General features: G+C 41.8%; 2 protein-coding genes across 2 annotated transcripts; one reads left to right on the top strand and one right to left on the bottom strand.

The window, feature by feature from the left end:
- Positions 1-8,209: 8,209 nt before the first annotated feature.
- Positions 8,210-10,462, top strand: LOC112756407 (epoxide hydrolase 1). Its single transcript, XM_025805002.3, has 3 exons — positions 8,210-8,819; positions 9,406-9,647; positions 9,965-10,462. The coding sequence occupies exons 1-3, from the start codon at positions 8,355-8,357 to the stop codon at positions 10,209-10,211; spliced, it is 954 nt and encodes a 317-aa protein (XP_025660787.1). The 5' UTR covers positions 8,210-8,354; the 3' UTR covers positions 10,212-10,462.
- An 83-nt stretch (positions 10,463-10,545) lies between these two features.
- LOC112756408 (large ribosomal subunit protein eL18) lies at positions 10,546-12,378 on the bottom strand. Its single transcript, XM_025805003.3, has 5 exons — positions 12,228-12,378; positions 12,052-12,141; positions 11,849-11,977; positions 11,558-11,740; positions 10,546-10,922 (listed from the first exon to the last, which is right to left on the bottom strand). The coding sequence occupies exons 1-5, from the start codon at positions 12,228-12,230 to the stop codon at positions 10,764-10,766; spliced, it is 564 nt and encodes a 187-aa protein (XP_025660788.1). The 5' UTR covers positions 12,231-12,378; the 3' UTR covers positions 10,546-10,763.

Below are 12,378 nucleotides of genomic sequence, written 5' to 3'. Positions count from 1 at the left end.
CATTGAATTATAGATGGAAAAGAAAATAAAATTTAATCCATGCTAATTTAACATGCAGTGCACGGTGTCAAGTATTTTACAAAAAAAGCGGTGGTTCATGGCATGCAACGGTGGATACGCATGCAACAAAATATATTCAATCAGTTAAACCTAATGACATAAATTTTTAAAATGGCGGGTCGGGTAGCTATAATGTCGAAGTGGAGTCATGCACAAGGATGCGTAGGTACCACTTCAAAGTGACGGCCCACCCTGGTCGCCAATAAAAGGGGGCATGAAAAGCCCAGCATGATCAAAATAAAGCTCACAGTATCAACAGTGTCATGGCAGCACGGCGGCTATCACTCTCCAGCTATTCCAGTCCACCTTTACCCGCTGCCTTATCTCATCACGGAGCTCATTGAAATGCTCGTTTACAATAGCCAACGCAGTGTCAATTTGTATCATGTTAGACAGTTGCTCGATACTCTGCAACATGATAAATTAAAGGCATATATGGATGTGTCCATTAAGAGATCTTTATACAACGGGAATCGTTCTAACATGCATACAGCGTGGAAAAAGTTGTGTTGAATACCTTCCTCTGCAGGACCGGGTTGGGTGTGAACATCTGCTCCATTTGAAACCACAGCATCATCCACAGCTTGTCCTTGTAACTTTTTTTCAGCGGCCACTCCCGGAAACAGAAATTGGTGAATACCTGTCAAAACTGGAGAACACATATATATGGTTGACGTAATACAATAATTCGTACCAGTTGTTCTCGTTGGTGATCCCCAGGACGAAGTCCGGATTCCACTCAAACAGCGGTGGGTTCCTTCCTAAGACGTCGATGTTTGGGAACATGGTAGTCAAGATCTTGTCCAGATCCCTGGCCTGCAAAACGGTAGCAGATGAGATGGGAGAAGAGTTAACGGTGAGTTTCTGTTGTTTGCTTTTTACTGGGCAAAAATACGTGGTATGGGTGTTGTGCCATGTGAAAAAAAAAAAAAAAACTAGTTCTAATCCGACCGAAGGGAGGCACCGTTTTTTTGTTTTCGTTTTTTTTATTATTATTATACGTGATTTGGACTAAGCCTAACAGGCCCACAAGTGCAAAACTATTCCGACAATAAGAAAAAAAAACAAAATACAACCCTCTGAATAGAGATGCAAACACAACGAATTCCGGGCATTATGGGACCAATAGAATATCATTACGTACAACTGACTTAACCGCAAACTTTCTTCCCATAACAGTGTCCTATGTTGGAAAGCTGTCGAATATCCACATCCGGTGAGTGGAGACCTCCACGGCCATCAGGTAATAGTGAGTCTCCTTCATGTCCTCGATGACATCCTTCATCTGGACATAGATCTGGCACGGAGTCAAGCATTAGCGTTTCTGGTAAGGGATGAGCGACAACAGGAATGATAAGGAGCATGTTGGTTGGTTTTTTGGTATTGCACAATTTTATTTATTTTTTTATTTTTGGTTTTCTGCGCAGTATGCGCCACAACAATGCTTACATATCTCAGGCCGTTCGGCCTTGGTAGCCATGTCCCACGAAAGTAGTCCATCAGCGTGGCATCATCGATGTCCTCGGTCAGAGCAAATTCCTGTCATGTGTGAGAGGGTCCAGTCATATAGCGGTCGTAACCGCAGCGAATAACAAGAGGAAACGAGATAGACATAGTTTGGAGACGTTACCGAAAATATCAGCGGAAGGGACCAGACTGAACACCGTTGCAGCTGCGATTGTGTCCATGTGGTCCTGAGCACAAGCAGCTCCAGGATGTAGGCTGATGGTTCATTCCCAGCCAGGAGCGAGGAAAACGACTCTCCATCCAGTTGGCGATTTCCGCGACGAAACAGTTTCTCGTCAGGGTTCATACACTCGCCGAAGATGTAGGCTATCATCTGGGCCGCCTCCAACGGAAAACCCATCTGGCGGGTTATCTTGACGCCGACACGTATGAACTGTAGGTAGAATAAATAAATTTACGTCGTGTTTGGAATTCCGTTGTACTTTGAGTACGACATAAATGATACATTAATCCTGACAATATAAGCCTTACCGGTGGGAAGGTCACTGCTCCAGGTGATGGAGTGTGTTGGCTGTTCTGCTGTCTTGGGTTTCTCCGCATTTTCGGAGGTGTTCTCATGTCGTCGGGGAGTTCCCCTCTTTTGATGAACTTTGGCGAAAAAGCCGAGCCGCTTCCTATGATGTTTGCACCGCTTCGGACATTGGAGTCCATCGTGTCCTGTCATGTCGGAGCACACAGAAAATGAGTGAAAAAAATAATTTACGCGAGTGCACAAGTGGTTGATCAGGTAATACAACACTCCGCCTATAGGGCTGTCCAGCTTCACTTACAAGCGCTGCGTTACCGAATGTGTTGGGGGTGGAATGGGACATGTTTACTGCGTGGCATGTGCGGTCCATGCGAGATTCGTCTGACGCGACACTCCAGGCGCCATGCAAAGATCATTATGGAGCATCGACCCGAACATGATGGTGTTGTCCGCCTAGTGTTCCGTCATGCTAGGATTGATGTTAGCTCCACCCTCGCTACCGGGTCTTGCCGTGTGTCCCTCGCGAGGTCCCGCAGTTAGGTCGACGATGTCGATATCTGTCGCTGTGCTCCGTTCTCCCATCCTTTGAGCGTTTCTTTCCAGCATGGCTGCGGTGACCTGGGACCCGGCACCGACGGTCCTCGTCCCAGGCTCCACTCCCGTCCTGACGTACTTGTTAAGGCATTCGTCAACCTGGCCGAGTGCTTTCCTAAGGCCATCAGTTAATACGTCCACCTGAGAGTGCTCTTTCTCGAGAAACTGGGAAAGCAAAGACAGATCTGGGTTAAACCGAAGTGGGGGATGGCCAATCTAAGGGCAAATGGAGTATGCATGCAGATGGACGAAGATCATATTGATGCGTGAGCATCTTATCTATCTTTTCCTAGTGAATTTGCATCTAAATTGTTGAATTTAATTAAGAATTAATTATATTTTAGCCACTATGGATGCTATTTTGAGTTTTGTACAATACTGTTTATTTTAGGTAGCATTTGGCGGAATTTGATGGAGTTTCTGCAGAGAAAGAGAAGAAGCCAAGGAGATGACCAGCGAATACCGACGCAGACGCATGGCTCACGCGACCGCGCGGAATGGAGAAAATCGCAATGACGCGATCGCGTGCCTGACGCGATCGCGTGGACTGGAATCTGCACAAATGATGCGAATGCGTGGACGACGCGGACACGTCACATGCGCCACGTGCAGAAAATGCAGAAAAATGCTGGGGGCGATTTCTGGGCTATTTTAACTCAATTTTCAGCCCAGAAAACACAGATTGGAAGCTGCAGAATGGACAGAACAAGTGGTCCCCACCCATCAACTGAAGATTTGTTAATTAATTCAAATTTAAATTCAAATCTAAAATTAGGAAAAGATATTATTTTAAATATTAGATTTTAAATTTATTAGGATTAGTTATAAAAAGAGAAAAACTTTCCTTCCTTTGTAGAGAGACCATTAGGGGGATTCCATTAGGGAATTCTATACAAATTTACATTCTACATTCCATGAGCAACTAATCCTCCTTTGTTAAAGTTAGGAGCTCTGTCTATTTCTATGGATTGATTTTATTGCTTTTTTTATTTTAATTTATGTATGGATTTATAATTTAAGAATTGTTTTCGTTCTTTATTTTATGAATTTGGGTGGAACGGAAGTATGACCCTCTTTCTATTTGAGTTCCTGTAAAACTTGGAAAAGCTCTTTACTTGAACAACAGCTTGAAAACATATTCTCCTAAATTTTAATTATTTGGACTTAACGGGATACGTGACATATAATCCTTTTATTTTTGGGTAATTAGAGTTTTTGGGGCATATAAACTGGAATTTGATTATCACCCTCTAATTGGAATTAATTGACCAAGGAATTGGCTGTTGATGAATTTTAGAGGAGACTAGGAAGGTCTAAGGAATTAGGGTCTAGTCACATATAGTTTGTCATAAATTAAATCCTACATGATTAAAATAGTTAGTAAGAAAAATTAATCCGGAAAAATGGATAACTCTGAAATCTTAACTATCTTCTCAATATTTTATTCCCAACTTATTTATCTGCCTATCTTTAATATTTTTTTATATTGTTTAATGTCTTTTATATTGCATCTCAACACTATTTTCTGTTTGTCTAACTAATCCTATCAAATGCTATTGTTGCTTAATCCATCAATCCTCGTGGGATCGACCCTTACTCACGTAAGGTATTACTTGGTACGACCCGGTGCACTTGCCGGTTAGTAAGTGTGATTGTAAAAAAAAAACCGCACCATATATATACCTCAAGCAGTCTCACAATGTTCCTGTCCAGCGCATCTATCGTGGCGTTCACCTTCAACAGAGCCGCCACCACCAATCCCTCCTACAAACAAGGGCGATACTAGTCAACACAGGTCAGTGAGGAGACATAAATGTTTACCTTATACTGGTTATTCAAGTCCGCATACCTCCGAATAAAAATTAGATGAAGGACACGCTTGAGGTTTTCCTCTATTACACCGGCTGAAAAATACTTGCGGCCTTCATTCGAACCCATAACACCCTTACCCCTTCGTCATTTTGCATCCAACCACCAACACCTCTTCCGGGAGACTCTCACACAAAGTTTCCTAAGTCCAGAAACAACAACCAACACAATCCAGGTAAGTCATCCCAAATCCCTTACTGCGATTCGATTTAGACCGTCTGTTGGTTGCTTCACGGAATCCCGCAATCTGATTGTGTGAAACTGATATCATCAACAACCGAGTCCGTCGGTACATGTTGCATATTTTTTCCTGCAAAAAAAAATTTATTACTATGTTTCCTTGCATCGTCATTCTCGTCATATGGGGCCTTTGCTTCGACGGTAGGGAAAACCCTTATCCAATCTCGTTGGTGGTGTTCCTTTACAGGGGTGCATTGTTTGCTGAACCCTTGCCTTGCCTCCACTATCTTGCGCCAGCTACCTTCTCTGCATGTTTCATCTAACATGCAATCCTGACGGTTTTTATCATTCCTTAGTCCCATGGCTAGCCTGCCTGTTTGCTTTACTTCGCGATTCTCGGTAGAGCCACTGAGTTGCAATAGTAAAAAAATGACTCACTCTGGAACCCCTTGATTTACATTTCAAAGCTTTTGCACATGTTTCTGTTGTTCGCTTCCAATTTTTTCCCTTCTCAGATGAAACCCTAAACCCTAACGATATTTTCGGTTCCTTCAATTTTTGGTCGCGTGCCGTGACAATGTGTAACTATTTGAAAATTCAATAGCGGAGCCCCACTATTATGTGTTATTGTTTAATATACTATTTCACTCCATCCACATTATGACTCTCAAGGCTGTTATTTGTTCTGTAATAGGTGAACATGTCTTCATCCAGGAATAAGGGGAAGCGACCTGCAACAGACGTTCAACGAAAACAGCAACACCGGCCATTGCATTTTCTGAAGCTAATAATAAGGCCCGCATGCTTCAAACTGGTAAGCCACCTCCGCTGACACGTACATCACAAGACACCCAATGTTATTACTTCCTGAATGATCAATGTGTTGGCCAACACTTGCCAGTTCTTTCGCAGGCCCTCTTGATCGGTCCAGACAAACTCCCAAGCCAGACCCCCTACATAACCCTGGTAGTCCCTGACGGCAGGGGTATCGGCCATCGGTGCTTCTGGAAACAACAGCAAAATGGTAGCATCACATTGACTCGTAGTTGGCTAGAGTTCTACCGGACGTACCAAATTAGTCTAGACTCAATTCTTCTTTTCAAGCACAAGGGCAACTATGAATTTCAAGTACGTATCTTTGACTTCGGTGGCCGCGAAAACACATACCAGCCCTGACCGTCCAAGGAACCGCCGTACGAAGCGAAAGGTACTTACCGGCGTGCCCGCTGTATCAATAATCCTTCCTCACACAAGGCGAAAGCGATAGCTGAAACACACAAAACCAAATGGCCATTCTTTGTCATGGACCTCACTAACCGCGTCTTACACTCTCACCTGTTGGTAAGGCACCAATTCATTTTCTTGTACGTGTCTTCATCAATAAATTTTTTCTCTGTTAATGATCTGCTGCTATGCTACAATCAGCTAAATGTCCCTCATCTGAGCCATTTCACTGGTCAGAGACACACACTCTTCCTATCACACGGACACATTGAGGTCGAGGTCACCTACACCAGATTTAGTGGCAAGCGAGACGGTAGCTTCGGGGTCATCTCCGGAGGCTGGGCAGACTTTGCTAGCCTGTGCAAATTCGAGCCTGGAGGTGTGGGAATCTTCGAGGTCATGTCAACTGAGCCAGTCACAGTACTGTAGGTCCAATGGAGCAACGATGCTGCATGCTCCTGAATCATGCTATCTTTATGTTGTTAACCAGACTTGTATTTTGTAGATTATCTTTGTGTATCACTTTTTGAGAATTCCGTTACTTGATGTACTAATTCCTGGCAATAGACCAAGTTTATTGTATTTTGTGGATAATGCTGTATCGCTTTTTGTTTACAATAGACTATGTTTTTTCACACACTTACTATTAACCACCTACGGCAGGGGTGTTGTCTGCGTGTAATGTTTATGGCTGCTGCTACGCTCTAAAATGCGTCCCAGCTTGCTAACCAAACTGAACTCCATCTGCAACCTTCTTCTTACATTATACTGACTAGTACTACTTTACTTCAGTGAATTTCTCCATTATTAATTCTCTGCATTCATTATGCTGTAATTAAAATGGCTTAATAAGAACAAACAAATGTTTCTCATACACCAACTCCCAAATTAAGGTTAATCTTGAAATCACTTGCGATAGAATAGCACAACATTTTGCATCTGCATCAAGGTTTTTCAGATACATGTCCATGTAGAAGTGCTACTTTTTTTTTTGGGTACTTTGTAGAAGTGCTACTTGACCAGTTCTACAGGAGCATTGGGGTAGCATTATTAAGGTAATAGAATAGCATTCGGCCTTTTTTTTTTTTCGACAAGAGTCCAGGCCTATTGCGACATCGGACCCGAAACCAACAACTTTTCTATCGCCAAACAATTTTCCTCCTATCGACCCAAAAAAAAAAATTCCCTCCTCCACGCCAGTCTTGTATTTTTGTTTCCACCTCCATTGCCACTATCTATTACCAACGACCATTACGAACTTCTTCTTGCCAACACCATTTTGCGAGATGGCATCTTCATCATGTCGCTGTGTCTTAGGAGTGGTTGTGTTCTGTTTTCTATCTCTCATATCAGACCCATTTTCTTCTCCATCCAAGATCTGCAACGCTAACTAGGTGTCGTCGTCGCCACTGTTAAAGACCCTCAGGCACCTTAATTCAATCTCCCAACCTCGACGAGGTTTGTCGCTGAGTATACGGAGCTCTCCCTAAGTTGCCGCCGTTGCGCCGAATACCCTTCCAATGTCGTCTCCTTTTCATCGCTGCACTGAGTCACCGAGTACGGTGACCATTAGAACGTGCGTGGTACTTATGGGTGCTTTTTGGGGATTTGGATTTTGTATTACAGGTTTTTTTTTTTGAAGAGGGTAGCCCAGGTTCTAAGTACCATGATAAGCAAAAAAATATTGACCCAATTCGTCCAAAAAATAGATAAATCGGTTCTTAAAAATCAAATCGAACCAAACAACACTGAACCGCTCTGCAAATTTATTAAAGTTTGGGTTAAATATGGAATTGGGGAGAACTGCTGTACGAAAGCCATCCTGGCCCTTGAATCAACATCTTTCTACTTGGTTCATCAAGGTTTGGAGAATACTTTTTCCACTAAAAACTTTCCCATGTTTTTTAGTTTTTTTTAGTGTTTTTATCTTTTCTGATACTGGTATTAGTAGGTGAGGACAGTAAAATAGAATAATGAATAGAGAGATAGAATAAAACAAAAAAAGGTAAAGTGAGAATGACGACATTAATAATGTAGTGTGAGATTGGGTGGTGGACATGGGTGATGATAGAAGAATGAGATGGAGAAAAAGATTGGAGCGAATAGGAGTGATAATAGTAATAATGTTGAGAAAATAGTAGATTAATAATTTTATTGCAATTTAATAATTGACTAAAAGAATAAATTATTGACCAAACTGTCTCAAATAAAATATATTTTTTGGGAGTTATTTTATAAAAAAAACAAATGTTGAAATTCGTCTAATGACTATTTAGTATTTACTCTCAAATAAAAAAATGAGTAGAGAGTCAATGGTTTTGACCGAGCAATCTTTGTATTGTATTGAAGAAAGGAGAGGGCAGGGCAAAAGCGATAAACACTAAACGGTGCATCATCTTCGCTCTGCATCATCTTGCTAGAATTCTCAAACATGGAGAAGATAGAACACACGTGGGTCAACACCAACGGTATTAAAATGCACGTGGTATCCATAGGTTCAGGCCCCGCCGTCCTCTTCCTCCATGGCTTCCCTGAGCTCTGGTACTCATGGCGCCACCAGCTCCTCTCCCTCTCCGCCCAAGGCTACCGCTGCATCGCCCCCGACCTCCGCGGCTACGGCGACACCGACGCCCCTCCTTCCCCCTCCTCCTACTCCGCCCTCCACATCGTCGGTGACCTCGTCGGACTCCTCGACGCCCTCCGCATCGACCAGGTCTTCCTCGTCGGCCACGACTGGGGAGCCGCCATGGCTTGGTACTTCTGCTTGTTCAGGCCCGATCGGATCAAGGCCTTGGTCAACATGAGCGTCGTTTTCCGACCCAGAAACCCTAAGTGGAAGCCCCTTCAGAGCTTGAGGGCTATGCTTGGCGATGATTACTACATCTGCAGGTTCCAGGTCAATTTTCTACCCGAATTTAATCCTCTAAATTTGTCCTTTAATTGCATTCGTTCATGTTTGCGACTACTTATGCACGTTCTGCTTAGGTGAATTAGTTTTTTAATATATGTATAATGCTTCAACCTTGTTTGAGTTCTTAGTTCTTACCTTAATTTCACAGCAACGTCTGTAATAGTCTAATATACGGTTCGTATTTGCTTTAATAATCAGTCTAAGTTCAGAAAGAAATGACATATTGGTTATTTGTGCTCAAAAGATGTTGGGGACTAAATACTTAATTTGGTACCTTGTACTATGCTAACTAAATGTTCTAATTACTGCCAAAATATTGTCCCTTGTGCGTGTTAGTTCTTCTTTGACTCAACTTTTTCTTCCATCGTTTTCCTGTTTTGAGTTCCAAACAATAATGTAGGCTTCTTAATGCAACCTTCACAATTAAGTTCCTGATGTTCATGAATAAGTACCTGTCGAATCGAATTCAAAATTGACCACAAGTTTAAATACACTTTTATGTCTTATGGTAAAAATTGCTAGTTCCATGCATCCGTATACAGGTTAATATGTTGTATTTGGTGTGCCGCAGAAACCTGGGGAGGCCGAAGAAGAGTTTGCCCGAGCTGGTACTTCAAGAATAATAAAAACATTTCTTGTGTCGCGCGATCCACGCCCGCCTTGTGTGCCCAAGGAGATCGGATTTGGCGGTTCACCTAATCTTCGGGTTGCTTTACCTTCATGGCTGACTGAAGAAGATATCAATTATTATGCTAGCAAATTTGACCAGAAAGGCTTCACAGGCGGGCTAAATTACTATCGAGCTATTGACCTGTAAGCTTCTTCTAACTCTCACTGTTAAACATTAATATACGTATATTGTAGCTGCCTGGAGTTAAAATTTTCATTCATGCAATAGTACCAAGTCAATTCTACTACCTGTTGAGTCTGTTGGTCTGCATCCACTCCTTCCTTATTATATTCTCATATTCCTTCCGTTAACTGTGACAGAACGAATGTTGTTTTATGGATATATGTGTTTTCAATTTTCATAATCATATTACTTTTCTTGTTACTCTAGATTCTAGAATTAGTTGAACCAGACCTACAAATGCATCAATGATCAAGTAAAATTTGTTTATTGTGTACAGAACCTGGGAGCTGACAGCACCGTGGACTGGAGTACAGATCAAAGTTCCAGTGAAGTTCATTGTGGGAGACCTGGATGTTACCTATAACACTCCGGGTGTTAAGGAATATATACATGATGGTGGATTCAAGAAAGAGGTGCCATTCCTGCAAGAACTGGTTGTAATGGAAGGAGTAGCTCACTTTATAAATCAGGAAAGGCCAGACGAGATCAGCGCCCATATACACGACTTCATAAAGAAATTTTAATCTCCATTATCCTTCGTACATTCTATTTTCAGTATTTTGGCTCCAAGGATTTCGCTACCTCAACTTAGGTTACGTATAAAAGAATAAGATTACGCGTTAAAAACCATCCGCACCCAGTTCGAGCATTGAGTCATTCCCACATGACCTGGATCTGTAATGATTTCTAGGTGGGGTTCTTTTGGCAATTACGTGTATTTATGCCTTCTGTTCTAAGTAATTCAGGAAACTGAATAGCTTTTGAGTGCGGCAAATAGACATGTTTTTACGTTAAAATACAATTCATGTTCAAAACAAGTTAAAAAATAATCAATTAGACAAGCAAAGGTAACGATCATGAACAAATGAAGAAAATCTACTCATTAATCCTTTCATAGAGTTCATTAGAACAGTAGTGATAAACCAAAATTGTTGAGCGAGTTCCAATCCCTTTTCCCCTTTGAGGGAAGAAAAACTGAACTAAAATCAACTGTTTTAACGACACAAAAAGAAGGAAAACAATACAGAACGGTCACATGATAAAACGGAAAATCCTTCATCTTTGAGCTCCAGAACTCAAACTCTGAAGCCTCTGCTATTCCTTCTTCCTCTAGCACGCTCAAATTTCCGTCCCTTTGCACGAACGTAGGGCTTGGTGTGACTATGGGGCACACCAGGTGCTGGTCCAAAGTGCTTGACAGCCTCGCGGGCATTCTTAGGGCCTCTAAGAAGAACCTGAAACAATATCCCAAATATAATTTCATTATTTTTTATACTCTGCTAACATTTTTCCTTCCTCCGTAGAGAACTAGTTGATTTGAAAAGAAATCATTACTTAAATAAAAGCTAAATATTTTCAAAAGAAAAAAAACAAGTTTTAAATCATAATTTCCTTTTATTTTGAAACCCTAACAATGCACCTAGCAAAACAGTAGAACAGAAGTGCTAGTTATATTTTCTGTTCCCTCTAAAGCTATCCTAGCAGAAATGCAGAACACAGAGTAGGGCCCTAATAGCAACTGTCATAGTGGATCTTAATTAACTGGGATGAAAGTTGCTGGAGACAAATAATACGTTATTATATAAATAGAAAATACAGTGGTTTGAGGGGGTGAAAATGTAAAGATCGTTCAGGGATCAAGCAAATTATGTGCCAAGTACAAGAAACTCTGGACTCCAAATATCACCAATCATCAAATTGATATTGAGTGTTGGAATAGCAATGGGGACATCCGCTAAGACGATAACCATAACGAGTAACTAATTGGTCATTACAAGGGTAAAGCATTCGTAATATGAAATCTCAAAGACAGAAGAGAAGAGCACACAATATAGTTAAGTAGAGACAAGAGCTGAATTAAAATCCATACTGTGTTCTGGCCAAGAGGAGCTCTAAGAGCAAGCTGATCAAAGGTAAGACACTCGCCACCAGCCTTCTCAATCCGAGCTCTGGCAGTTTCAGTGAATCTCAGGGCAGTTACCTTCAATGCAGGCACTTCATACACCCTAATATCATCTGTCACAGCTCCAACAACTACAGCTATCTTATCCTCCTAATCCATCCAACAAACAAAAACAAAAGCTTCTTTAAACTAACATCTCAGGTTATAGTTATACAGTTCAAATGAATTGAAATAAAGAAAGGGGCATAGAAAAGCTACCTTTCCCTTCATGTAACGGATCAAGCGGGAGAGAGATAGCGGTGGCTTGTTGACTTTGCTCATGAAAAGACGCTTGAGGATGACGGCGTTGAAGTTACTACCAGTCCTCCGAACAAGGAAACGGTATAGCTGGAAATAGGGCCAAAATTTGAATAACGTAAACAACAGAGGAATGTGCAAGTGATGATGATGAAGAAAGGTACCTTGACGAGGAGCTTGAGGTAGATATCATTGGATTTGGGGGCTGTACGCTTGGTCTTCTTCGACTTACCTCCTGCTTTCAAATCGATGCCCTGAAACGAAACAAAAATTCAGAGAGTTGAGGTTAAATCTACAGAGAGTAGGGTGTGGAACCGTTGAGAAGCAATGTTGGACATACCATGGTGGATGGAGCTGCTTGCTGCTGAGGGAATGGAGCTAGGGTTTTGCTTTTGCTTAGGGTTCATGTTTTTATCTGCCCTTGTTCCGTCAAATATTCAAAACCCGACCCGTTGACCCGATTCATTTCTTAGAGGGGCACATCAAAAATC

This window comes from Arachis hypogaea, chromosome 16 (genome assembly GCF_003086295.3).
Source record: "Arachis hypogaea cultivar Tifrunner chromosome 16, arahy.Tifrunner.gnm2.J5K5, whole genome shotgun sequence".
NCBI classification, from domain to species: domain Eukaryota; kingdom Viridiplantae; phylum Streptophyta; class Magnoliopsida; order Fabales; family Fabaceae; genus Arachis; species Arachis hypogaea.
This window is presented reverse-complemented; position numbering and strand designations above follow the sequence as displayed.

Excerpts from the sequence above, each read along its gene's own strand:
- LOC112756407 (XM_025805002.3), top strand. The coding sequence starts at position 8,355 with ATGGAGAAGATAGAACACACGTGGGTCAACACCAACGGTATTAAAATG. Across the intron at positions 8,820-9,405 it reads ACTACATCTGCAGGTTCCAG|AAACCTGGGGAGGCCGAAGA; the intron begins GTCAATTTTCTA and ends GGTGTGCCGCAG. Across the intron at positions 9,648-9,964 it reads TACTATCGAGCTATTGACCT|AACCTGGGAGCTGACAGCAC; the intron begins GTAAGCTTCTTC and ends TATTGTGTACAG.
- LOC112756408 (XM_025805003.3), bottom strand. Across the intron at positions 11,978-12,051 it reads ACCTCAAGCTCCTCGTCAAG|CTATACCGTTTCCTTGTTCG; the intron begins GTACCTTTCTTC and ends CCCTATTTCCAG. Across the intron at positions 11,741-11,848 it reads TCCGTTACATGAAGGGAAAG|GAGGATAAGATAGCTGTAGT; the intron begins GTAGCTTTTCTA and ends TGGATGGATTAG.